This window comes from Engystomops pustulosus, chromosome 4 (assembly GCF_040894005.1).
Source record: "Engystomops pustulosus chromosome 4, aEngPut4.maternal, whole genome shotgun sequence".
In the NCBI taxonomy this organism is placed as follows: domain Eukaryota; kingdom Metazoa; phylum Chordata; class Amphibia; order Anura; family Leptodactylidae; genus Engystomops; species Engystomops pustulosus.
In genome coordinates this window covers 163,017,011-163,043,745 of record NC_092414.1, presented here as the reverse complement: position 1 = coordinate 163,043,745, position 26,735 = coordinate 163,017,011, and the positions used below count along the sequence as shown (strand labels likewise).

Genomic DNA, 26,735 nt, shown 5'->3' with positions numbered 1-26,735 from the left:
CAATGTTGTCAAAATAGATAGGTCCCTTAACATAAGTTACAAATCCTTTTAAGGGGTTAACCACTTAATCTCATATTTTTTGTTGTGTGTGTGTGTAAGTGTGGGGGACAGGATATTAAGTAATTTGCCAATATACAGTTATTAAAGGGAACCTACCACCACGATTCCACCTATAAAGGTAGAACGGGTGGCAGGTGGTTGAATTGGACGTGAGGATAGCCCTTTTTAGAGCTAATCCTCACGTCCCGGCTAGCTTTTAGAAAACTTTGTTTTGCTGATATGTAAATTTTGTTAAGAGGCTACTGGGGCGTGGATTAGCTGGACATGAGGCTACAAGTCGCGGCTACTCCACGCCCCAGTGGCCTATTTTCTCCTCCCACCATTTCATCTTCGGCTCGTAGCTGCACACCCTCGTCCGAGTACCTGGCGTACTGAGCATGCACAGAACTCAGGCCTGTGGCTGCGTGGCCACAGCTCTGAGGCTGGAGCTACTGCGCATGCGCAGAACGCCGCAGTACGCCAGGTACTCGGACGAGGGCTGAAGATGAAATGGTAGGAGGAGAAAATGGGATACTGGGGATACTGGGGCTACTCCACAACCCAGTAGCCACTTAACAAAATGTACATATCAGCGGAACAAAGATTTCTAAAAGATATCCGGGACATGAGGATTAGCTCTAAAAAGGGCTATCCTCACGTCCAATTCATCCACCTGCCACCCGTTCCACTTATACAAAAAAACAAAGATGCACCCATAACCCCCCCCCCCCCTGATATATGAAGTAAAATAGTAAAATTACCCAGCCATCTTTGGGGTCTTGACCACCTTGACCCCTTTTTCTCAAACTTATATGGACAATTCCCTTCAGGAAGGGGTGCACTTGTTACAATTTTTGTAGTAGGGCAGAATTTGCAACATCTTACTAGGTATTGTAGTGTGTTTTCCTGCTCAGGTCCAATAGCATACTAGTCCACTAGAAAAACATTCTCTCTGAACAACATAGACTTTTTGATAAATCTATCATTTTCTACCAAAAACAGATAAAGTCCACTTGTTGATACTCATATTAATATGATGTGTGATGTCCTAATGTGGACACTGTATGCTGAGTAAGATGGCCAGGAACACAATGGGGCACATTTACTTACTCTTCCTGCGCGATCCCCGAAAGTACATTGTCTGACCAGAATGCACATCTGCCGCGATTCGCATGTGTCCCTTTCCCGCTCAGCTCCGCCGGAGTTCACCTTCTTCTTCCTGGTGCATGTAAGTGCATTGTCTTGCGACACAAATTGTATGTTAAATCCCGGTCTCAGTCCGAATCCGTCGGATCGTCTGGTGGCCCATACCCTATTTCCGTCGCATGGAAAATTCAATTGCATGCGCCAAAATCCCCTTCTAAATACCTGTCTTAGGGCGCACATTCCTGAAAACGTTGGAATTTGTGTTAAATTTGTATGTAAGTCGAAACTGTACATTTTCTAACTGTAGTTCCTGTCCAAAAAAAAAAAATTTTTGTCCCAGTGACAATTGGATTTTCAAAATGTTTTACTGTACTGGGACCAAGGATTATCAATAAAACTTCATTACAGACACCTCACAGCTGATCATTACTGCCTGGGACTATAGTAAAGCATCGAAAGAGCTTCACCAGATGTCACAGTGAGCAGAGGGGTCTATCTTTAACTAGTGGTCGTCTGTAAGTCGGGTGTCCTTAAGTAGGGGACCACCTGTACAGTAGTACAGTAGAATTGTGTGCGTATATATATATAATGTATATATATATACTATATATATATATATATATATATATATATATATATATATATATATACACATATAGCTAAAACTTTGCTTTGGGGCCCACTCGTGTCTTGTTACGCCCTTCCTGACCATCACTACAGTTTTGCATCCTAAATAGAGATGAGCGAGCACTAAAATGCTCGGGTACTCGTTATTCGAGACGAACTTTTCCCGATGCTCGAGTGCTCGTTTCGAGTAACGAGCCCCATTGAAGTCAATGGGAGACTCGAGCATTTTTCAAGGGGACCAAGGCTCTGCACAGGGAAGCTTGGCCAAACACCTGGGAACCTCAGAAAAGGATGGAAACACCACGGAAATGGACAGGAAACAGCAGGGGCAGCATGCATGGATGCCTCTGAGGCTGCTTAATCGCACCATTATGCCAAAATTATGGGCAACAGCATGGCCATGACAGAGTGACCGAATGAGGCTAGATAGCATCTAAAACATCCAATAATTGACCCTGACACTATAGGGGATGGCATGCAGAGGCAGCGGCAGCAGCGGCAGGCTAGAGAGTGTCATGGCAACATACCCTAAATGGACTCAGGCTTCAAACCAATGGGTGGCAGAGAGGAACCAAAGGAGGTGAGCAAGAAGCGCTCAAATAATATCGGTACATGATAAAAGTTTGCCAGTATATTTTGTGGATTACACAGCAGGGTGGCGACAAAGTTAACATGGAAGCCATGAAAACAACCCAAAATTCTGCCTGACACAGCTCGTTTGATAAGGGGACCATGTATGGAGGCAGTGAACTAGTAGTAGATTAAAGGTGCTGCAGTTAAAACTATGTTAGTTGGACCTTGGCATGGAGCTGGCGCTCCGCTGCCAGGCAAGCTTTCGCCAATCCAAGCCCCTGTCTCTAGGCTACTCCCCAAACAGCACTTCTAAGAACCTTTTGTATAAGATCAAGTGTAGTAGCGTTCTTATAAGTTTGGGATATGGCGGGTGAGGGGAATGTAAACAGATGCGCAAGAAGCGCTGAAATAATATCGGTAAATGATAAAAGTTTGCCAGTATATTTTGTGGATTACACAGCAGGGTGGCGACAAAGTTAACAAGTTTGATGTGGAATGCCCTGTAATAGCTCTTGGGCGGTGTGCCTTTTATCGCCTAGGCTCAGCAGTTTGAGCACCGCCTGCTGTCGCTTAGCGACGGCACTGCTGCTGTGCCTAGAGCTACCGACTGATGGCGCCATGCCCACGGATGGTAATTCGGAGGAGGAGGAGGAGGTGGAGGAGGGGTGGGAGGAGGAAGAGGTATAGTAGGCCTTTTTTAGACCTGGACCGAGGTAGGCCCCGCAATCCTCTGCGTCGGCAGTATATGACCAGCCCCAGGGTCAGACTCGGTCCCAGCCTGCACCAAGTTAAGTGTAGTAGCGTTCTTATAAGTTTGGGATATGGCGGGTGAGGGGAATGTAAACAGATGCGCAAGAAGCGCATGATGCGCATGGAGCTGGCGCTCCGCTGCCAGGCGAGCTTTCGCCAATCCAAGCCCCTGTCTCTAGGCCACTCCCCAAACAGCACTTCTAAGAACCTTTTGTATAAGATCAAGTGTAGTAGCGTTCTTATAAGTTTGGGATATGGCGGGTGAGGGGAATGTAAACAGATGCGCAAGAAGCGCATGATGCGCATGGAGCTGGCGCTCCGCTGCCAGGCGAGCTTTCGCCAATCCAAGCCCCTGTCTCTAGGCTACTCCCCAAACAGCACTTCTAAGAACCTTTTGTATAAGATCAAGTGTAGTAGCGTTCTTATAAGTTTAGGATATGGCGGGTGAGGGGAATGTAAACAGATGCGCAAGAAGCGCATGATGCGCATGGAGCTGGCGCTCCGCTGCCAGGCGAGCTTTCGCCAATCCAAGCCCCTGTCTCTAGGCTACTCCCCAAACAGCACTTCTAAGAACCTTTTGTATAAGATCAAGTGTAGTAGCGTTCTTATAAGTTTAGGATATGGCGGGTGAGGGGAATGTAAACAGATGCGCAAGAAGCGCTGAAATAATATCCGTAAATGGTAAAAGTTTGCCAGTGTATTTTGTGGATAACACAGCAGGGTGGCGACAAGGTTAACAACTTTGATGTGGAATCCATGAAAACAACCCAAATTTCGGCCTGACACACCTCGTTTGATAAAGGGACGATGTATGGAGGCAGCTATATAAACGACTTTTGGAGGTAGCAATGGAGACAACGTGTGGAGGCTGCTATGGAGACAATTCAATTTGGATAGTGCCTGTATGTGGCAGTCCAAAAAAGTTTTCAAACCAGAGGAGCAGGTAGGTGGCCCTCCAGAAAAATGGAATAGATTGAGTGCCTGTATGTGGCAGTCCAAAAAAGTTTTCAAACCAGAGGAGCAGGTAGGTGGCCCTCCAGAAAAATGGAATAGATTGAGTGCCTGTATGTGGCAGTCCAAAAAAGTTTTCAAACCAGAGGAGCAGGTAGGTGGCCCTCCAGAAAAATGGAATAGATTGAGTGCCTGTATGTGGCAGTCCAAAAAAGTTTTCAAACCAGAGGAGCAGGTAGGTGGCCCTCCAGAAAAATGGAATAGATTGAGTGCCTGTATGTGGCAGTCCAAAAAATTGTTTAAAACAGAGGACCGGGTCGGTGGCCCTCCAGAAAAATTAAATGCATAAAGTACTATAGGTAGAGCCAGTGGGCCCTGTCAAAAAATAGCCAGTTTCCTCTGCTTTACTGTACAAAGAGCAGGAGAAGGAGGAAAATGAGGAGGAGGAGGAGGAGTGGATAAATTATTCAGGTTGAGCTTCCTTCACCTGCTGGAGATTGGAAATTAGGAGAAATCCATGCTTTATTCATCTTGATAAGCGTCAGCCTGTCAGCGCTGTCAGTCGACAGGCGTGTACGCTTATCGGTGATGATGCCACCAGCTGCACTGAAAACCCGCTCGGACAAGACGCTAGCGGCAGGGCAGGCAAGAACCTCCAAGGCGTACAGCGCCAGTTCGTGCCACATGTCCAGCTTTGAAACCCAGTAGTTGTAGGGAGCTGTGTGATCATTTAGGACGATGGTATGGTCAGCTACGTACTCCCTCACCATCTTTCTGTAAAGATCAGCCCTACTCTGCCGAGACTGGGGACAGGTGACAGTGTCTTGCTGGGGTGACATAAAGCTGGCAAAAGCCTTGTAAAGCGTACCCTTGCCAGTGCTGGACAAGCTGCCTGCTCGCCTACTCTCCCTCGCTACTTGTCCCGCAGCACTACGCACTCTGCCGCTAGCGCTGTCAGAAGGGAAATACTGTTTCAGCTTGTGCACCAGGGCCTGCTGGTATTCATGCATTCTCACACTCCTTTCCTCTCCAGGGATGAGAGTGGAAAGATTTTGCTTGTACCGTGGGTCCAGGAGAGTGAACACCCAGTAATCGGTGCTGGAATAAATTCTTTGAACGCGAGGGTCACGGGATAGGCAGTCTAGCATGAAATCTGCCATATGCGCCAGAGTACCAACGCGTAAGAATTCGCTCCCCTCACTGGCCTGACTGTCCATTTCCTCCTCCTCCAACTCCTCCAATTCCTCTTCTTCTGCCCATACACGCTCAACAGTGAAGGACTCAACAATGGTCCCCTCTTGTGTCTCGCCAACATTCTCCTCCTCTTCCTCCTCCACCTCCACCTCCTCCGATATGCGCTGAGAAACAGACCTAAGGGTGCTTTGGCTATCAACAAGGGAATCTTCTTCCCCCGTCTCTTGTGAGGAGCGCAAAGCTTCCGACTTCATGCTGACCAGAGAGTTTTTCAACAGGCCAAGCAGCGGGATGGTGAGGCTGATGATGGCGGCATCGCCACTGACCATCTGTGTTGACTCCTCAAAGTTACTCAGCACCTGACAGATATCAGACATCCACGTCCACTCCTCATTGTAGACTTGAGGAAGCTGACTGACCTGACTACCAGTTCTGGTGGAAGTTGACATCTGGCAGTCTACAATCGCTCGGCGCTGCTGGTAAACTCTGGATAACATGGTCAGTGTTGAATTCCACCTCGTGGGCACGTCGCACAACAGTCGGTGAGCGGGCAGTTGGAGGCGGCGCTGCGCTGCCCTGAGAGTGGCAGCATCTGTGCTGGACTTCCTGAAATGCGCACAGATGCGGCGCACCTTCGTGAGCAAATCAGACAGATTGGGGTATGTCTTGAGGAAACGCTGAACTATCAGATTTAACACATGGGCCAGGCATGGCACATGTGTCAGTCTGCCGAGTTGCAGAGCCGCCACCAGGTTACGGCCGTTGTCACACACAACCATGCCTGGCTTCAGGTTCAGCGGTGCCAGCCACAGATCAGTCTGCGCCGTGATGCCCTGTAATAGTTCTTGGGCGGTGTGCCTTTTATCGCCTAGGCTCAGCAGTTTGAGCACCGCCTGCTGTCGCTTAGCGACGGCACTGCTGCTGTGCCTAGAGCTACCGACTGATGGCGCCATGCCCACGGATGGTCGTTCGGAGGAGGAGGTGGAGGAGGGGTGGGAGGAGGAGGAGGCATAGTAGGCCTCAAACACCTGGACCGAGGTAGGCCCCGCAATCCTCGGCGTCGGCAGTATATGACCAGCCGCAGGGTCACACTCGGTCCCAGCCTCCACCAAGTTAACCCAATGTGCCGTCAGAGATATATAGTGGCCCTGCCCGGCAGCACTCGTCCACGTGTCCGTGGTCAGGTGGACCTTGTCAGAAACGGCGTTGGTCAGGGCACGGATTATGTTGTCTGACACGTGCTGGTGCAGGGCTGGGACGGCACATCGGGAAAAGTAGTGGCGGCTGGGGACCGAATACCGAGGGGCGGCCGCCGCCATGAGGCTGCGAAAGGCCTCGGTCTCTACTAGCCTATAGGGCAGCATCTCCAGGCTTAGCAATCTGGAGATGTGCACATTAAGGGCTTGGGCGTGCGGGTGGGTTGCACTATATTTGCGTTTCCGCTCCAGCGTCTGGGGTATGGAGAGCTGAACGCTGGTGGATGCTGTGGAGGATCGTGGAGGCGACGATGGGGTTTTTGTGGCAGGGTCCTGGGCAGGGGGCTGACTATCAGCTGACACAGGGGAAGGAGCAGTGGTGTGCACGGCCGGAGGTGAACGCGCTTGTTGCCACTGAGTGGGGTGTTTAGCATTCATATGCCTGCGCATACTGGTGGTAGTTAAGCTAGTAGTGGTGGAACCCCTGCTGATCCTGGTTTGGCAAATGTGGCACACCACAGTCCGTCGGTCATCCGGTGTTTCCTTAAAGAACCTCCAGACTTCTGAAAATCTAGCCCTCGCCGCAGGAGCCCTTGCCACGGGAGCTTCACTAGTTGACACATTTGGCGCTGATGCACCAGCTCTGGCCCTGCCTCTCCGTCTGGCCCCACCACTGCCTCTTCCAACCTGTTCTGGTCGAGGACTCTCCTCCGTCTCAGAAGCACTGTGTTCACCCGGCCTCTCAACCCAGCTTGGGTCTGTCACCTCATCATCCTCCGATCCCTCAGTCTGCTCCCCCCTCGGACTTCCTGCCCTGACAACAACTTCCCCACTGTCTGACAACCGTGTCTCCTCATCGTCGGACACCTCTTTACACACTTCTTCCAGTACGTCAACAAGGTCATCATCACCCACAGACTGCGACTGGTGGAAAACCTGGGCATCGGAAAATTGCTCATCAGCAACCGGACAAGTGGTTTGTGACTGTGGGAATGGTCCAGAAAACAGTTCCTCAGAGTATGCCGGTTCAAATGGCAAATTTTGCTGGGAGGGGGCAGACTGGGGGGGAGGAGGCTGAGGTGCAGGAGCTGGAGGAGTGCCGATTTCGGTGACATGGGTGGACTGCGTGGAAGACTGACTGGTGGACAAATTGCTCAAAGCATTGTCGGCAATCCACGACATCACCTGTTCGCACTGTTCTGGCCTCAACAGTGCTCTACCACGATTCCCAGTAACTTCAGACATGAACCTAGGGAGTGTAGCTCTGCGGCGTTCCCCTGCTCCCTCATAAGCAGGTGGTGTCTCACCCCGCCCAGGACCACGGCCTCTGACCCCTGCAGTAGTTGGACGCCCACGTCCCCGCCCTCGTCCTCTACCCCTAGTCCTCGGGTTAAACATTTTGAAAATGAGAGTTATAACTTGAATTTTTTTTTTTTTGTGTTTTTTAGTTTTTAAAACCAAACGATGCTATCCTATTGCTATGGCTATTTTATAGCCAAGTATGAAAGCACACTGCTATGCCAGATGAGATGACGCTGAGTTATGAAAAAAATAAACGTAAAATAAAAAAGGAAATGGCAGACTGTGCCTAATTGAAATACAACCCCGGGCCCTAATAAATTTTCCCACTTCGGTCTTTGCGATGGATATGTGCGTCACTAAAACACAGTGGTCGCAAGTCTGACTCCAAATTGCTCACAATTTACTAGTAGATGCACTGCAACAACTACAGCCACCAGCAGATCAACCAGAAATCAAATATATATAACGCTACTGTAGGCGTAATTAAGCCGTTTGTATTCTCCTATGGCTATTTTCTAGCCAAGTATTACAGCACACTACTATGCCAGATGAGATGACGCTGAGTTATGAAAAAAATAAACGTAAAATAAAAAAGGAAATGGCAGACTGTGCCTAATTGAAATACAACCCCGGACCCTAATAAATTTTCCCACTTCGGTCTTTGCGATGGATATGTGCGTCACTAAAACACAGTGGTCGCAAGTCTGACTCCAAATTGCTCACAATTTACTAGTAGATGCACTGCAACAACTACAGCCACCAGCAGATCAACCAGAAATCAAATATATATAACGCTACTGTAGGCGTAATTAAGCCGTTTGTATTCTCCTATGGCTATTTTCTAGCCAAGTATTACAGCACACTACTATGCCAGATGAGATGACGCTGAGTTATGAAAAAAATAAACGTAAAATAAAAAAGGAAATGGCAGACTGTGCCTAATTGAAATACAACCCCGGGCCCTAATAAATTTTCCCACTTCGGTCTTTGCGATGGATATGTGCGTCACTAAAACACAGTGGTCGCAAGTCTGACTCCAAATTGCTCACAATTTACTAGTAGATGCACTGCAACAACTACAGCCACCAGCAGATCAACCAGAAAACAAATATATATAACGCTACTGTAGGCGTAATTAAGCCGTTTGTATTCTCCTATGGCTATTTTCTAGCCAAGTATTACAGCACACTACTATGCCAGATGAGATGACACTGAGTTATTAAAACAATAAACGTAAAATAAAAAGAAACTGGCAGACTGTGCCTAATTCTACTCAAACCCCTAATAAATTTTCCCACTTTGGTGTTTGAGGTGGATATGTGTGTCACTAAGAGCTAAACACAACGGTAGCAAGTCCCCCTGCTAATTCCTCACAATATGGTACTAGCTGCAAATAAAAAAAAAAAAAAATTATAACGTTATTGTAGCCCTAAGAAGGGCTGTTGGGTTCTTTTAGAATCACTCCTGCCTAACAGTAAGCTAATAGAACACCCTAACGCTTTCCCTGACCAGCAGCAGCTCTCTCCCTAGCGGCATCCAGACAGAGAATGATCCGAGCAGCGCGGGCAGCGGCTAGTCTATCCCAGGGTCACCTGATCTGGCCAGCCAACCACTGCTATCTACGTGTAAGGGTACCACGTCATGCTGGGTGGAGTGCAGAGTCTCCTGGCTTGTGATTGGCTCTGTTTCTGGCCGCCAAAAAGCAAAACGGCGGGAGCTGCCATTTTCTCGAGCGGGCGAAATACTCGTCCGAGCAACGAGCAGTTACGAGTACACTAATGCTCGATCGAGCATCAAGCTCGGACGAGTATGTTCGCTCATCTCTAATCCTAAACCATATTGAGGTAAATACTGTGAGCGCTTCTGATCATATTAATCTGTTTCTATCAATATTTTATACATTATCCTGACTGTCCTGGTTCTCATTCTGCACTGCTCTACTTATGTTATACTTACTCAGCTTCATATGATAAGCTTTTACCAGACCTAGCAGCCTATAGTGTGATGCTTAGTAGTGCTTCCAAAGGTTTTGTAATAGATTAAATCATGTTGCTGATTTCACTGAAAATGAACTCTATGGAGATGCATCCACTTGCTCCTATTTGCTTCATCATCAAATACAGAGTTTCACCACAGTATATTGAGATCCACAGGCTCAAATTCAACAAAGAGTGAACTAAACTTAAGCAGCATCATTTGTAATAAAAATAAATATTTTTAAGAAAAATAAAACAAGCTGTAAGCAAAAAATTGGGCCACATTATAAAGCAGTGTGCGGCAGTATTCTGGCGTAGATTGCACATAAATACATGTGAAAATTGTTTGTACGTGTATATTTGAGGTGTTTCTGACAGTGTTGTGTGGCAGCTGCACTGTGTGCCACAACACAATACTGTGCACATAAATGGGTGATCCGTTGCATATTCACACTATGCGCCACATTTATGTCAGAAGTCTGACATAATTGTGACACACACTTAAACTACGTTAAACTACGTGCATCAGAAAAAAATGGTGCACTCAAATCATGCACTCAGGGTGCGCCAGATTCATGAAGATTGTGCTCCGCCCTTAATGAATTGGGTGCGCTCTGCACGATAGTGAGGCAAATTGCACATAAAGTGGGCCATTGTATTCTATGAAGAACATTTAGCACTGCTTTTCCCACCCCAATAACTTTGGGGATCATTTATTATGGCCAAACTGAAAACTGGTGATGTTCTTTCTTTTTTTCCCTTTCTGCATCTCTTGCGCCTTAATTTATGAAGTGTCGCCACCACAATATTGGTGTTTTCCGACACTCTTTGTTCTATTTTTGGGCACAAAATTTTGGTGCCGCTTGTGAATCACAAGTTTTCTGGCACTTCTATTTATCCAACTTGTTTTGTGGCACAATTTGTTGCGGAAAACGAGAGCAGCTAAAATCTGGTTTAGGGAGTTCTAAACCTTTTAGTCTGTGCGCCAAATCATTAATCCCTTGTACCACAAACTTACAGCCCACTGAGAAAAAACAAGGTTCCGGCGCCACCCTACGCCAAAATTAACACATGCCCCTTATTCTTTCTAATTTTGCACTGTCTAACTTTGATAAATCTACTCCAGTGTTTAATAATAAATTAATGGGAACCTTCCAACTCATGTTACTTTGAAGTGAGATTTAAACTGGTTGTATAAAGTCAAGGAGACAGAGATTTTAACACTAAAGTCAAGCTCTCTCTTGCTCAGAAAGCCACCTTCACTGTAATTGATGGTCCTGCATCCAGAGACATCACTAAGCAGAACTCCTGAAGTTTGATACAGGATGTCAATCACAGATGAGGAGGAGTTCAGAGTTCATCACCTTGACTTCAGTGTTAAAACTCTCTGCCTCCTTGACTTTATATAACCAATTTACTAAGTAGATTTTCTGGATTATGCTATTACACTGGACTAGGAAAGAAAGAAAACCTATAATGTATTACAATGTTTGACAATATACCGGTAGTGTTTTTTTAGGCCAATTGCTGATGACAGGTTTCCTTTAAACACTGTAAAGACCGAGCTTTTTTTAAAATAAATAGTTATATTTCTACTTATATTTAAAAGTTAAATATAAGGGGAGTAAATATAAATTAGAAAGTAATAGGCTTGCAGACTTATACTTCTTTTGTAAAGCTGTTAACATTCTGCTATAGATGTCCAAACCTGTATACTATGTAATGTGCGGGGCTTACTGTTTTCTTTTTTCAATGAAATAAAAATGTATACATTATCAATTCATCTTTGTAACATACAGACGCTGACCTTTGATGTTTGGTGAAAAGTGAGCAAGGTGTCTTGTCACAAACAGCTTCAGTTGTTCATCTAAGTTACAGGAATCAAGACTGATATCCCAAGAGCGAATACCTGTGGAGAAGAAATAAAAGTTATTGAATATAATATACTGTATACATCAGCTTACTTTGTGTACAGTCGAGAATAAAAGCTGCTTTTCAGCCTCAGTGATGTAAGTGAAGTATCCACAGTTAACTTATGAAAAATCCTGATAATGTGAACATGATCATGCCAAATCTTTGACATAAAATCAGCCATGCAGCAGTTCTGTACGCAAGGGGTTGTCCAAGATTATGCAAGAAACATCAAGGTCCCTTAGTGTTGTGCCCTATTCTGGGCACAGACCTCCACTCTGACTGCTTCGGGCCGCCTGGCACGTGCACCTGTTTCTTATACCAGCGCTGTATCAGATGCTATTGTGAAGGTTGGGAGTGCCAGGTGGTCTGAAGCTGTTGGCACCAAGGTGCCCCTATAAACACACAGGGGTCGAAGCCACTAAAAAATCTGATGTGCAAAAGAGCTCCAAAGACACTGTAAAAAGCTGTCTAATGATAAATATGCCCCAATGAGTATGTTTCCCTTTACCTAAGTTTCTCCTAGGCTGTATTTTTAGATCCACATGTTTAAATGAAATGTACTATTCTTATATTTGTTATCCATGGACTACTTCCTTCTAAAATTAACTTTCCAGAATTATGCTAATGAGCCTAAAGGGCTACCCTAGCCCCTCTGTGATGTGGCTTTATAGACTGTTACACTGTCTCCCCCTTGCAGCACTTGTGTAGTGAGCAGGAAGTGCTCCTCACGTTCCTCAGCATGGAAGGTCTCTGTTAACATCCCCAGGAGCCCTTCAAGCTCATTAGCATAATTTTAAAAGTTGATTTTAGAAGGAAGGAGACCATGGATAACAAATATAAGATGATTACCACAGCCACAATGCCTAGATCTATGAGTAAGTGCCCCTGGTTTATTATGATTGATGTTATTAGATTTCCTTTAACATGTACTAGCCCTTTTGAAGGTGTAATGATCGCAGTGGAAATTGTACTTACACATCTTATTAATAATGTCTTGCCCACAGCTTATTGTAAGCATTACCGGTTGGTCTGGAAGTGTTGTTGGTTACATGCCCATTTGTGGTCACATTTAGCAGTGACATTAACCTTCCCACTTCTTTGACTGTTTTGGACACTGATGCTTTTGGCCCAGATACAAGTTGGCCTAGAGACATTGGGCTGCAATACAAAAACAGTGAACTGATGCAAGGTAAGTGCATTTTGTTTTTTATCTTGCTGTTGCTGTTCCAGATTGGGGTAATGTTATACTTTTCCCCTGCTTTCTTCTTTCCCAATGCTTTCACTATTCCCTAGCAATGCATTTAATTACAGTGGGTATGGAAAGTATTCAGACCCCTATAAAATTTTCAACCTTTGTTTTATTGCAGCCAATTGGTAAGATCAAAAAAGTTCTTTTATTTGCTCATTTATGTATACTCTGCACCCCATCTTGACAAAGATGTGACTCTCATATTTAACTCACATGTTTCCATTTCCTTCTGATCCTCCTTGAGATGGTTCTACTCCTCCATTGTAGTCCAGCTGTGTTTAATTAAACTGATTCAACCTGATTAGGAAAGGCACACACCTCTCTATATAAGACCTCACAGCTCACAGTACTTGTCAGAGCACATGAAAATCAGGAGTTATAAGGAACCGCCTGAGAAGCTCAGAGGCAGAATTGCGGCAAGGCACAGATCTGGTCAGTGTTACAAAAGAATTCCTGCAGCACTCAAGGTTCCTAAAAGTATAGTGGCCTCCATAACCCTTAAATGGAAGACTTTTGGTACAACCACAACACTTCCTCGACCTATCCAGTCAAACTAAGCAATTATGGTAGAAGAGCCTTGGTGAGCGAGGTAAAGCAGAACCCCAAGATCACTGTGACTGAACTCCAGAGATGCAGTAGTGAAATGGGAGAAAGTTCCACAAAGTCAACTATTACTGCAGCCCTCCACTTGTCGGGCCTTGTGGTAGAATGTGCTGACAGAAGTCTCTCTCCATTGCAAGACATATGAAAGCTCCATACAGTTTCCAAAAAAATAAAAAATGAAGGACTATGAGAAATAAAATTCTCTGGATTGATGAGATGAAAATTAAACTTTTTGACTTTCCGATGTCAACTCTAAGCGGCATGTTTAGAGAAAACCAGGCACTGCTCATCACCTGCCAAATACAATCCCAACAGTGACGCATTGTGGTGGCAGCATCCGGCTATGGGGGTTGGTCGTAATTGAAGGAAAGATCAATTCGGCCAAGTACAGAGATATTCTAGATAATACATCTTCCAGAGTGCTCTGGAACTCAGACTGGTCCAGAGGTTCACATTCCAACAAGACAATGAAGGTAATTTATTATGACCTTTCAAGCGGAATACTAGCAGTGTTTTGTTTTTATTCTTTCTGCGCCTCTTGCGCCTCTATTTACGAAGTGTGAACGCCACAATATTGGTGTTTTCTAACAATTTTGAATTGTTCTATTTTTGGGTGCAAAATTTTGGCGCTGCTTGTGAATCCAACAGTATTCTTGTGGTTCTATTTTTACGACTTGTTTTTTGGCACAATTTGTGGCACAAAAAGAGAGCAGCAAAGGAAAGTATACGGAGTTCTAAACCTAATTCATTTATACCTTGCGCAACAAACTTGCATCTCACTGAAAAAAATAGCACGGTTCCAGCACCACCCTGCGGCAAAATTAGTTAATGCCCCTCAATGACTCTAAGCACCCAGCTAAAATAACAAAGCAGTGGTTTCAGAACAACTCAGTGACCATTCCACCAACGTTCACCATCAAACCTGAGGAAACTGGAGAGGGTCTGCAAGGAAGAATGGCAGAGGATCCCCAAATCCAGATGTGAAAACTTGTTGCATCTTTCCCAAGAAGACTCATGGCTGTACTAGCTCAAAAACTGCTTCTACTCATCACTGAGCAAAGGCTCTGAATACTTTATAGTATCATAGTTTATACGGTTGAAAAAAGACACGTGTCCATCGAGTTCAACCAAGGAAGGGAAGGGATTGGATGATGAATGGATTGGTTCTTAGTACTGATTGGCTGCAGTGAAACAAAGAATTAAAAATTTGATAAAGTTAAAGGCCAGCTACCACCAGGATAAAGGACTGTATGTAAATGAGCCTCAGGTGCTCCAGGCCCCCTAGGTGTTAATGGAGCCTGAAGCTTCTCAGGCTCATTTGCATGGAGTCCTTTATCCTGATGGTAGATGTCCTATAAAGATGTGTTGATACATACTTCTTTTAATGGAATCTTTTTCTTGTTGGTAATTATTATCATACCTTGGAGGTTCCATTGTGTTAGACATAACTTTTGCTTTCACAAGTTACTATGATTGGCTCACCTACTGAGTGCACAACAGCAGGTGAGGCTTTCAACTCCTTGTGGACAATGCAGTGAGAAAAAAGATGGTTAGTACTGCAAGGTCCATAAAAGGAAAGCTCCAGTTTTATTTAGCCAATAGTCGGTAAGCACAGTGAGGTACAGTATGGTACAGTATGGCAAATTTCATCTCAGACCATCATGGTCCTTAGTCATATAAGGATAGTAATGGTCTGAAAAGCGTAAGATGAAATTTGTCATACTGTATCTTATTGTGCTTTTACCGACTATTAGTTATATCAAGCTTTTTTTTACTTTGTTTTTAATTATATTGTAACTTGAACTACATATACCTATTGTCTGTGTAGATTTTATATATTGTATATATACCTATTAAATTGTATTTGCAGAATCTTATTCACAAACTCAATTTACATTGTCTCATTGGCTCCCTGTTAGTTTACTATTTCCAGTCAGTTATACTATACATATTATGTAGTGTGTGCCAATTAGTGAAAATAAAAGGTGCCATATTATGGACAATGCCAGTCATAGAATATTTGGATAAGTGTTTACAGTAAGTATGTTTTTACAGAAGACTAATTTGTTTCAGAAATTTCTAAAGAATAGAATGCAGTCTGTAAAGATCCATGCTCATTCCAGAAGTTCCGAGAGAATCCAAGAAATATGCCTGCTGCATGTGAACAGAGCTTTAAGCTATAATAACATTTGTGGCAAACTAGGATGAAAGTTGGCTGTTAATAACATCCATTTTGTGTCCCATTTGCATTCATTTTGCAATTTTAGAAGCATTAAATGGGTAAGTTCATATTTTAATCTTAGTGCTGATTTGTGATGATCCAACCCATCATGAGAACAGGAGTCCTGTTTACCTCTCTAATTAGCAGGTAGTGAATATGCATTGCTACCCCATTTGTTCTATATGGTACTGCTTGAGATGGCTGAGTGCTGTACCTTGCTATCTCCTACAGCCCCATAGCAAATGAAGTAGCATGGACAAACTCCATTGATCCAACTGACTCCAACTGATGAGCATGATATACAGTTTCATAGTGGCGTAACTTTAAGTTGCCCGGCCCCAATCATAATGTATTGGTTATAGTACTAGTCTTCTCATATTGGAAAGATGCACCATATGGGTCCATTGGCATCTTGGGCCAGGTTGCAACCACCCCCTTGGCAGCCCCTCAAATTGCCCTTTCATAAGGGGGATCATTGATTGAATAATCTCAGATACAGGTATTCAGTAATTCATATACTGCACAATACAGCGTATCAATCACTATGGCTACAGTAGAAATAACACCAAAGACAATTGGTGCATTGTTTATATCCTGTTTAGGCTAACAGAAGTGCACACTGTAATATGTAGCTCTAACATATAGCAGCATTTAGTGTTTCTATAAGACAAATTGCTATAATCATTTTTTGACGGAATATGATTCTTTACCGCAAAATAAATGCTAGACTCAAATGCTACAGTACAATGCACCTGAAATGAGGCCAGCAAGAATTCAAGTATGACCATATTGTGAAGTCATTATGGAAGCAACCACATGGCATAGAAAACTGCCTGTGAGATTTTTGCATAAAATTAGTCTGTGAAATAACTCAGAGCAATCACTTTTATCAAAGAGGAATAAGAACTGAAAAATGAAAATTCTCAAACCATCTGCAGCAGAAACATAAGGCACAACATAAACTTTGTTAGCATATTGTGAAAGCAGGGGGAATGATTTAAATACAAAATGGTTACAGACGGGTGCCGCCATATTGCTCAGTTTAATTACAGACCTAGAACTCGGACCAGACAGTAGGCTGGTCCTATAAATCAGATAGCTTTCAACTAAATAATCCAACAAAACATTCATCAACAGCAAACTCTCCTTATTCGTTATGTATGTATGCTTGGCCAAGCTTTTATGTGGTCTTAGTAAAAAGAAGGGTGTAAGTCACTGCCAGATTTCTGATGGTGTCTTATCTACTCAGGGATCCAATTGTCCAATCTTTATCATCTCCAGGGCCGGATTATAGGGGGCCCCCACCACTTTGCCCTTAAAAGGGCCCCCACCAAAGGTGGGTGGTTCGGCTGCTCGCATGACCACCTGAATCGCCCACGCTGTATTTGGGTCTGGGCTCCACCATCTGATGTGCTCCAACTTCAGTCTATGGCAAGTTCCCTGCTTCTTTTCAATGCAATTTCAATGCAATTTTCATGTGCAGATAAGGTTGTATGGTGCTTTTTTCCCGCGTGTGACTTGCAAAAGTAGAGCATGCCGAGATTCAAACAGGTTTGTATGACAGTTATCTCTCTGTGTTTTAGCACACAGCTGATGGTGAGAGCTAGGTGTCATAGCCCCAGTGACCTGAGATTGGAGTCCTATCCTGGGGACCTACACTGGACATGTATAGCAGACTTGCATGAATTTTGTTTTAATTGTGAATAATGGGGTTAAGACATTTGGTCTTGGTTATATCTTGTAATATGTACATGAATTATCTGTAAACTATTCTATAAATTCTGCTTTATCATGGAGTCACAATGACTCCATAGAATTAATCTATTTCACTACCTTTATGTAAATGTCCCTGAAATGTCACACTGTATGAACTGTTTGCTATCATAATTTGACTGTAAATGAATGCCTATGCTTCATATTAATAACAACTGTCAGGCACATGAAGAGAAAGCATCTGCTGAAGACACAATTGCATCTCTTTTGTCTGGTTTGGCAATTCTCCAGCACCTGGCACTTTCCTTTTAATCCTGCAGTTACCTAAAATACGTTTCCAGGAAAATACTGAACTATGAAAATACAGGAAAAATCTATTTATAAATCCTTTCCATTACACAGAGAATTACATTGGCTTCTACAATATTCCCTACATGCACATTGATGGCATGGATTTTATGACTGAGATTTATCGGGCTGACAATAAACTCAGCTATTATCAGTTTTCAGAAACATGAACCGTATTGATTGAATCTGTCTATTCTTGCTTGGAAAAAGAGAGACGATTGCTATTCTAGTGCAAAACAAGAAGACTGAGCGGTAGAGAAATGGCTGTCTCCTGGTTTACATCTGTAGCAATTCTTCAGCAACTTTATACAAATATACATTGACCAAGGTAAAAGTGACACTAACATACCGTAACTTGTACTTTTTAGAAACACATCAGGTGGAAAAAATCTTTTTCAGGTTTATTTTTCAGTTTTCTTCTACTAGGTGAAAAATTTGATTGATATTCTATGCAGGATATTGTACGCACGATGTAAGTGAATTGCGGCACAGTGCATTGTCGCCAGACAATGCACTACGGGTGAACTCCATCGGCCGGGTATGTAAATGTGCCCCATTATGTACAATGTCCCATCCACTTCAAAGTGGTCGATCAGTGAAATCTGGCTGGCACGGAAAGCAGGAAAAAGTAAATTACCAGATTTCGTCAGATTTACACTCCACACACTACTTCTACTCAGAATTCTGGTGCAGGGTACAGGTGCAAGCAAAATTTGGTAAATTGATTAAGGATTTGACTGTGAAATTCTGGATGTATAGACAGCATACACAGATTTTGTAGACCGCATTCCCATGACCCCCATAAAGGGCAATGGCCACACGTGTGGCACCGTAAACGGGGAAAATATAGGACATGTCCTAACTTTCCCCATGTGCACGGCCCTACACCGTGCATATCTATGGAGAATAGAGGGGTCACCCCTCCTCCTCTCCATTCCGCCGGACATATGCCCACCCAGCTAAAGTTCGGGCAGGCATTTGTATATGTAAATTCAGCCTTATTGTTTAAGATAATGGTTGATTATACATAATTGAGAGACACCAGGCCTTGAGTATTTAATATACTAAAATAGCGTTTGACCATGAATGTCTTTGACAAGCCAACTCCTGAGTTGTAATGCTGGCAATGGGTTGAAGTGACCCCCGGCTCGTTCTGTGACTTCATTTATGATCTGTGCACCCTGGTATATAACCCCTGCTTGTTTCTCAAACCTGTGCTACCTGCCACAACCCTCTGCCTGTCTCTTGACTCTAATTGACCGCCACCTGCCTCGACTTTGGAGAGACCTTGACTACCCGCTTTGCCTGACACCTTTGTACCATGTACCAGTGTCTCTATGCCTGCTGGGCTACCTGCTATCCTACCTTGGACCACCTCAAGAGGAAGCGGCCTTTCGATCTCTCTGCAGCGAAGTACTGTGCAGAGGTTAAAGGGTGGATACCAGAGAGGTCTAGGGATCAACGCATATCCCGCTGCTCGTTTCATGGGTGTTCACTATATTGTACTTGTATTTTATACAATGGGGCACATTTACTAAGGGGTTCCCAAATATTTCTCTTTTGCCCTGAATTGCCTTGGGTTTTTGGAGCACGGGATCGGATTGTGGCGCATCGGCGCCGGCTTGTCTCCCATGACGGCCCACCTGGAGGATGCCCCATAACCTCTGCAGGGACGGGAAGAAGAGAGGTTAAAAGTCCCCTCCCAGCATCCTCCCGCTAGTGTTCTTCCTGTCCCTACCGAGGTCAGATCAAGAGAGGTACCCTCTCTCCTCCAGGGGGGGGGGGGCAAAGCTACTCACGGATGAAGCCGTCTGCGGTGAAATTCCAGCGGTCTGGGGCTCTCAGTAGGTCTCGGTCCTCCCTGTAGCCATCTTCTGGTCTGTTTTCCTGGCCACTGCGCTGCAATCTGGAGATTGTACGCGTGGGTGACTGTAGAAACTACATTTCCCGTCATCCTTGATATTTGATGACGACTTCTGGACGCAACCGGAAGTGTTGCCAAAAGGGCGCAATGCATTGCTGGGAAAGGAACGCAGTAGCCACTTTGGGAGGGGGATGGGCTCCCCATTAAGGTATTTAAAGCAGGCAAGTCACTATGATTTTAGGTCGAAGTCCTCTGATGATTGCTGTTCTACTCTGAGCTTCTGTAGTCCTTTCCATGGCTGATGAAGCAGACCCGATTTTCCTCCTTGCTCCAGTCTCTGTAAGTGTTCTTTTTTTTTTTATGCAGGTGTCATTTCATTACTTATAATGTAACCCGGGTGACTAAGAATATCCTATACTTGCCTTTTAGGACAAAGTCCAGGGGTCTAAGGCAAAAGGCAAAGAGGATAAGGGGAATACAGCTAGCAGACCTGACAGACCCGAGAAATAAGAAAAAAGTAGAGCTAAAAAATGCAATATGTGTTCTCAATCTATGCCTGATTCTTATAAAAAAAAAACTATATGCATTCACCACGGTGATGGTAGAGGTGGTGGCTTTTCTCAGGCGGCAGGATGTATTGGTTGTACCATACCTAGACAACCTGCTTATTGTTGGACAGGTCAGGAACAACCTACTGTCTTCACGAGATATTACACTAGAAACTTTAGAGAAATTAGGATGGTGTAACGTCCGTGCCTGAATGTCGCTCTATCCACAGTTGGCCGTAACACATGGCGTTTATTTGTGTGTGAACTGTGGCTTACTGCTTGTGTTTGGATTACCTGAGCCACACCTTGCTCCTTGCATTGCTGTCCTGCCCAGCAAGGGTTTCTAGCCTGATGGACAGTTTCCCCAGTGTGCTGCTGGAGGCATGTCCGGGATCGGCTTTATATACCTGCCCATTCCCATCTTACCCGGCTGGTTATTTTGAGTCTTGTCTTCCCTGTGTTTCTAGTTCAGTTTTACCTGTCTCCATTTGTCTGCCTGTATCTGTACCTGATCTGTACATTACCTGCTTGATCTTGATCTTGACCTGACCTGTGTATATCCCGTCTGTACCTGTATCTGTATCTGACCTGTGAATAACAGCCTGAAGACCTGTCTATATCTGTTGTTTTGTCCCTGTCTCAGTCCTGTGTTTGTATTCTGTGCACCAGTGTGAACACTGGTCTATTCCTGTATTCCGGTTACCTGTTCAGTCTTGTGTTGGGTTCTGTGCGCCAGTGTGTACACTGGTCTATACCTGTATTACCGTTACCTGTCTGCTCCACCATCCAGCAGCTGCCAGACGAAGTAAGTCTTCCCTGTCATGTTGTAGGGTCGCTCAGGGTCTGTCAGTTAGGTTCCTGATAGTGGGTTTGCCCTTATCAGGGCGGTTTATCTGCTTTAGGCAGGGCCTTAGCCCGCAGGGACGTCGCAGGGTGAGTTCGCCAACACTTACCCAGTCTGACAGCTAGCGCCAAGCCTGGTTGTGGTTGCGCGTTTGCTGGACAGGTGCTGACAGATGGATAATAAATTACCAGAAGTCAGAATTATCACCATCCACAGTGAGGAAATTCCTGGGTGTAAACCTAAATTCATGTTTCCAAAGGTCATTCCTTCCACAGGAAAAATAGATCGACATCAGAGAGAAGATAAAGAAATTCAGGAGAAAATCCCTCATCCCAATTAGAGATGCCATGAAGGTCTTGCATCTCTTCAATAGCCTAGTGCCAGGCCCATACCCAAGTCCTCCAGAGATGGATCCTGAGGTCCTGGAACAGGAAATCAGAAGGCTTACAAGAAGATCATAATCCCTTCTGCGATCAAAGAAGACCTCCTGTGGTGGTTAGCGGAAGCAAACCAATGAAGGGGAGTATTCTGAAAAAACCTTACATCCCTATACAGATGGACGCAAGTCAGAATAGCTTGGGAGCAGTAGTTCCTCACCATTTCACTCAAGGATCTTGGACAGAAACAGTCGTCAAAAGATCATCCAACTATCAGGAACTGTGAGTAGTATGGGAGGCTCAAACACTTCCATCTAGCTCATCACCACCTATTGATACTGTCAGACAACACTACAACAGTATCTTACTTGAACAAACAAGGAGGAACCAGATCTCCATTACTGATGTCCCCAACTCAACAAATATTTTCGTGGGCAGAAGATCACGTACTGTCCATCTCAGCCAGTCTAAACAGGGAAATCTTCTGCAACCTAACATCTCTTTGGGGCAATGCCCACATAGACTTATTTGCAACAAAAGAAAATGCAAAGTGTCACCACTACTTCTCACTGGAAAAAGGGGAGACCAGAGAACATCTAGACACGTTCCCTCACTCTTGGGACACTCCTCTTGCCTACGCCTTCCCCACTATTCCCCTGAGTCCTGGAAGAAATACACCAGGATAAGACAAGGACTATCTTCATATGTTCAAATTGGCCAGAAAAAAAAAAGCTGGGAGCCATTACTGAAAAAGATGGCAACTCAAGATCCAGTAATACTTCCATTATCAAGACACCTTCTATCTCAAGGTCCAATTCATCACCGGAACCGGGGAAGACTGCAGTTATCAGCTTGGATCCTGAATCCGACTATCTGAAATCACAGGGACTCTCAGCTGACGTCATAAAAACCCTGAAGGTAAGTAGGAAACAGGCCAAGTTTGCAATATATCACAAAATATGGAAGAAGTTTTGTTCTTTTTGTATAGATAAACCAGCTTGTCAATCTAATCCGAATTTTTTACAGGTTCTCGACTTTCTTCAGAGGGGTCTGGAATTGGGTATATCCACCAGCACGTTAAAAGCCTAGGTCTCGGCTCTTAGTGCTTTCTTCGATCAACCCTTCATCAAGCACAAGTGGGTCAAAAGGTTTATTCTAGCAGCCTCCAGATTAAAAAAGACCTCTTCTTGGGATCTTTCCTTGGTCCTTACTACTTTAATAAAAGAACCTTTTGAACCTATTAACACCTTAACATTAAAAAATGTATTCCTGATAGCCATCACCTCAGCCAGGAGACTGGGTGAACTACAGGCTATATCTATAAAAGAGCCTTACATGAGAATTCTTGATGACATAATTGTTCTTATGTTAGATCCAAATTTTGTTCCAATGGTGGTCTCAGACTTCCACAGGAATCAGGAAATCATACTACCTTCTTTCTGTGAGAATCCATCCTCTGAAAAGGAACAAGAATGGCATTTATTGGATGTAAGATGCTTTGTTATAATGTACTTAAAAACAACCGAATCCTGGCATATTGATTCTAATCTCTTTATCCAATTTCAGGGGAAAAACAAGGGGTGTAAGGCGTCTATGGCAATTTCTTCATGTTATGACAACCAGAAGACTCCAGTACCTTCAGGAATAAGAGCACACTCAACTAGAGCTGTATCTACGTCCTGGTCGGAGAAAAGAGGAGCCTCATTGAAACAAATCTGCAAGGCTGCGACTTGGGCCGCTTCTTCCACATTTTCAAAACATTATCATCTGGACTTACCTCCTTCAAAGGATTTATCCTTTGGAAGAAAAGTTCTACATTCTGTAATCCCTCCCTAAACATTATGGGACTACTCATATTGTAAGTCTCCAGGTGGGCCATCATGGGGGACAAAGTGGAAAGAATGAATTAGTTACTCACCAGTAATTCTAATTCCATTAGTCCACCATGACGGCCTATATATACCCACCCTAAAGAACCTTTCTTGACGTTGATTGTATTCACAGGGTTAAAATTTGTATGTGACTGGAACATATTAAATAAATCCTTGTGCATCTTCCTCAGTGTGGTTATTTTGTAATCACTGGCGGGAGGATGCGGGGAGGGGACTTTTAACCTCTCTTCTTCCTATCCCTGCAGAGGTCAAGGAGCATTCTCCAGATGGGCTGTCATGGTGGACTAATGGAAATAGAATCACCAGTGAGTAACTAATTCATACAAAATGTGAATAAATTCAGTGCTAAAGTCAAGCTCTCTTTACCTAACAACACCTTCGCTGCAAATAAAATCCCTACATCTGTGAACAACACTAACGTCTCCTAAAAAAATAGACGTCTCGTCGAAATGTCAATCACAGTGGCTTAGGGAATGGAAAAAGATTGATCCTCATTTATTAAAGGAGTATGCCCACAAAGACAAGATTCTTAAAAATACTTAAAATAACAAAATAACACATTCTCTAATTCACTGTTGTCACGGGTGCCCCTATGACCCATATCCTGGGTCGCAGGCGCACCCACGTACCTCCATGTGCCCTGGAAAGCCTGCCCAGAAATTTATCTTTCCTGGCTCCAGTGGCGGACTCTTCGATGCCCACGCTCCGATGCGCGCGTCCCCATCTCCTAGGGCCAGCGCACCCATAATTGGCTTGGCAAGCCGTCATCCCTGATAAATTACAGCCCCTTCTGTGTCCCTTGCCAGATCTTTGTGCCTTATAGCCTTAAAAAAAGCTTGTTCCTGATGCCCTGTGCGATTATCCTGATTTCCCGTTGTGACCTCGATTCCATTCCTGACCTCGCTCCTGTGCTGCCTGTCCTGAGCTTCCGCTACATCCCTGACTCTGATCCTATGCTGGCTGTTTCCACCTCCTGTCTGTCTCCGACCACAACCTTCTGAACTTCATCTTGGCCGCCAACGCAGACATAGTTGTACCTGTGGAATGACCTGGTGGTACCACGCCACAACAAGTCCAACCTGCTTTGCAGCAGGCTCTGGTGAAAACCGGGTACCACTTAGACTCCAGTTCCAGGTGTCGGCTTACGCCATCGTCCACGATGGCATAGAGGATCCACTACCACTGATCCTGACAACTGTTATCAACAAAAATACAGCATTTCACAGATATAATTCCAATATGTCTCTATCAGTCCTGGTGTATGCAATTTTGGTTGCCCAGGAATTCGACTGTAACTTTTCTGGCTTAGGGTCGGGCATGGCAGATTCTTCTCATGAAAATCTTCTCCTTTTTGTTTGACTAAATTTACAAGCTACAGGCAAGATGAGATCTTTATAGCATGGAAAGGAGTTTAAGCAGAGCTGACTGTGTGTTTTATAGCTCAGATCTAATAGAGCTGACTATGTGTTTTATAGCTCAGATGTAACAGAACTGGAGTGTGTCATTGTGTTTTATATCCATCTCATCATCTCTCAACTCTCTTTTTATGTGTCAGATACTTGTAGAATGCTCAAAAGCTAAACCAAAGTATAGATAAACCTGTATCCTGATAATCTAGCCACATTGTTAGCACACAGCATCTCACAGCACTAGAGGAATCATGATGTGTCTGCTTAGAGACTCTCCATCCACATTCTGGAATTTTTAAACAGAGTAAAATTGTAAAGTAAGTTGGTAAAACTTTTTTTACTTTTTTATTGCAAGTCAAAATATCAGACATTTATACATACCATGTTTTACAATCTTGTACAACATTGCATGTTATTTTGCACCAAAAGAACGTGCATGCTGCTTGTACATGTATTTATAAAGTGTCAGCGCCAGTTTTGTGTCACTGCTGCACTGTGTTCGACAAGCCAGAAAAAATATGCACTAAAAGAGGCTGTTACTGCTTAGTTGAACCATGCGCCACAATTCTGCAGCATGAACTGCAGAATGAATAAAAAATGGTGCATTCAGTCAAAAACAGTTCAGTTAACCAGTAAAGTGTGCAGGATACCTCAGATTCATGAATTGTGGTGCACATTCTTCATGAATCTGATGCCTCTTCAACTGCTCCATCAGAATGCATCATTTTTTTGGGTGCCCTTTGTTCATGCTGCAGAATTGTGACGCAGACAAAATTGTGGCGCACGGCCCAACTAAGCACTACCACGTCCCTTTAGGTAAACATTTTCTGTCTTGTCGGAAACAGTGCAGCCGCGACACAAAACTGGCGCAATAAATACATGTGCAATCACGTTCTTTAATAAATGTGGGTCTGTAACTTTTCAGAACAAATTTGCATATGACTACAACGTTGATTTTTTTGATGATGAAATGACACTGAGCCATAATGATCCCTTTAGACATTAAAGCAGTATAGTTTTAGTATTGCTGTGTGGTCGAATACTCACTACGATGCTGCACATCTCTTCCTTCTCTCTCTCCTTGTGTCAGTTTCTTCCTCCTCTCAGTATGTAGCCTAAAAAGTAATAGGCTTATTCTGTACTGAGAGCAATTTAAGCCAAATTACAACGTAAGGTCTTAATATGACTAGTAAGGTGTAATATGTATAACTCAGTGTCATGTCTGCACTAAGTACTTTGGAGGACATTATTTCTTTTTGAAACCATTTGTTCTTTTTTTGGCGCCGATTTTAGCAATATTTTGCACTGTGATGTTATAGTGTGGTTGGTAGACCTGCTTTTAGTTGGTGTCCTTTTGGGGGCCCTTTTTTTCTAAATTAGGGCACAGGGTGGCGCTGGAAATGTGCTGTAATTTTCAGTGTGATTTAAGTATGTGGCTCAAGGGATTAATGATTTGGTGTACAAACAAAAAGGATTAGAACTGTCTTCACATTCATGAAGGTGAAATTGAACTCCTTAGACCAGCTTTTAGCTGCTCTTTTTTTTGTACCAAAAAGTGCCCCACACAACCAGTCGGGAAAATGGAAGCATCAGAAAAGTGTCGGATTCACAAAGGCAATAATGAATGCCCCTCAATTATGCCAAAAAAGAATTGGGAAACTAGAAGTGCAGGAAAAGTGTTGAAAATGAAGGACTGCGCCCCAATTGAGAGACAAAGCAAAAAGGTTGAGTGTCGGATAAGAAGATAAATTGTGGCGCCCAAACATCACAAACATGGTGCATATCTCACAAACCACAAAATAAAACACATGTCTAACAAAAACATGCCATAAATCCATTAATGAAAGCCCCCTCTGTTATTCATATTATGCCATCAATATCAGTTCCTTTGCAACCATATATGCGGGGTGAAAGAGAAGCTTCATTAAGAAGGAACTGTTTATTAAGACGTTTTCCTTTTCGATGCAGCAGCATGAGTATTCAATTCTCACTCTGGGCG

At 44.0% G+C, this 26,735-nt stretch overlaps 1 protein-coding gene across 1 annotated transcript in view; it reads right to left on the bottom strand.

The window, feature by feature from the left end:
• The window catches only part of MAP1A (microtubule associated protein 1A), a 125,828-nt gene that overhangs the window by 82,458 nt on the left and 16,635 nt on the right, over window positions 1-26,735 (bottom strand). The window contains exon 2 of the mRNA XM_072148370.1: window positions 11,562-11,663. Within this exon, the coding sequence (XP_072004471.1) occupies window positions 11,562-11,663 (102 nt within the window). The remainder of the gene's footprint in view (window positions 1-11,561; window positions 11,664-26,735) is intronic.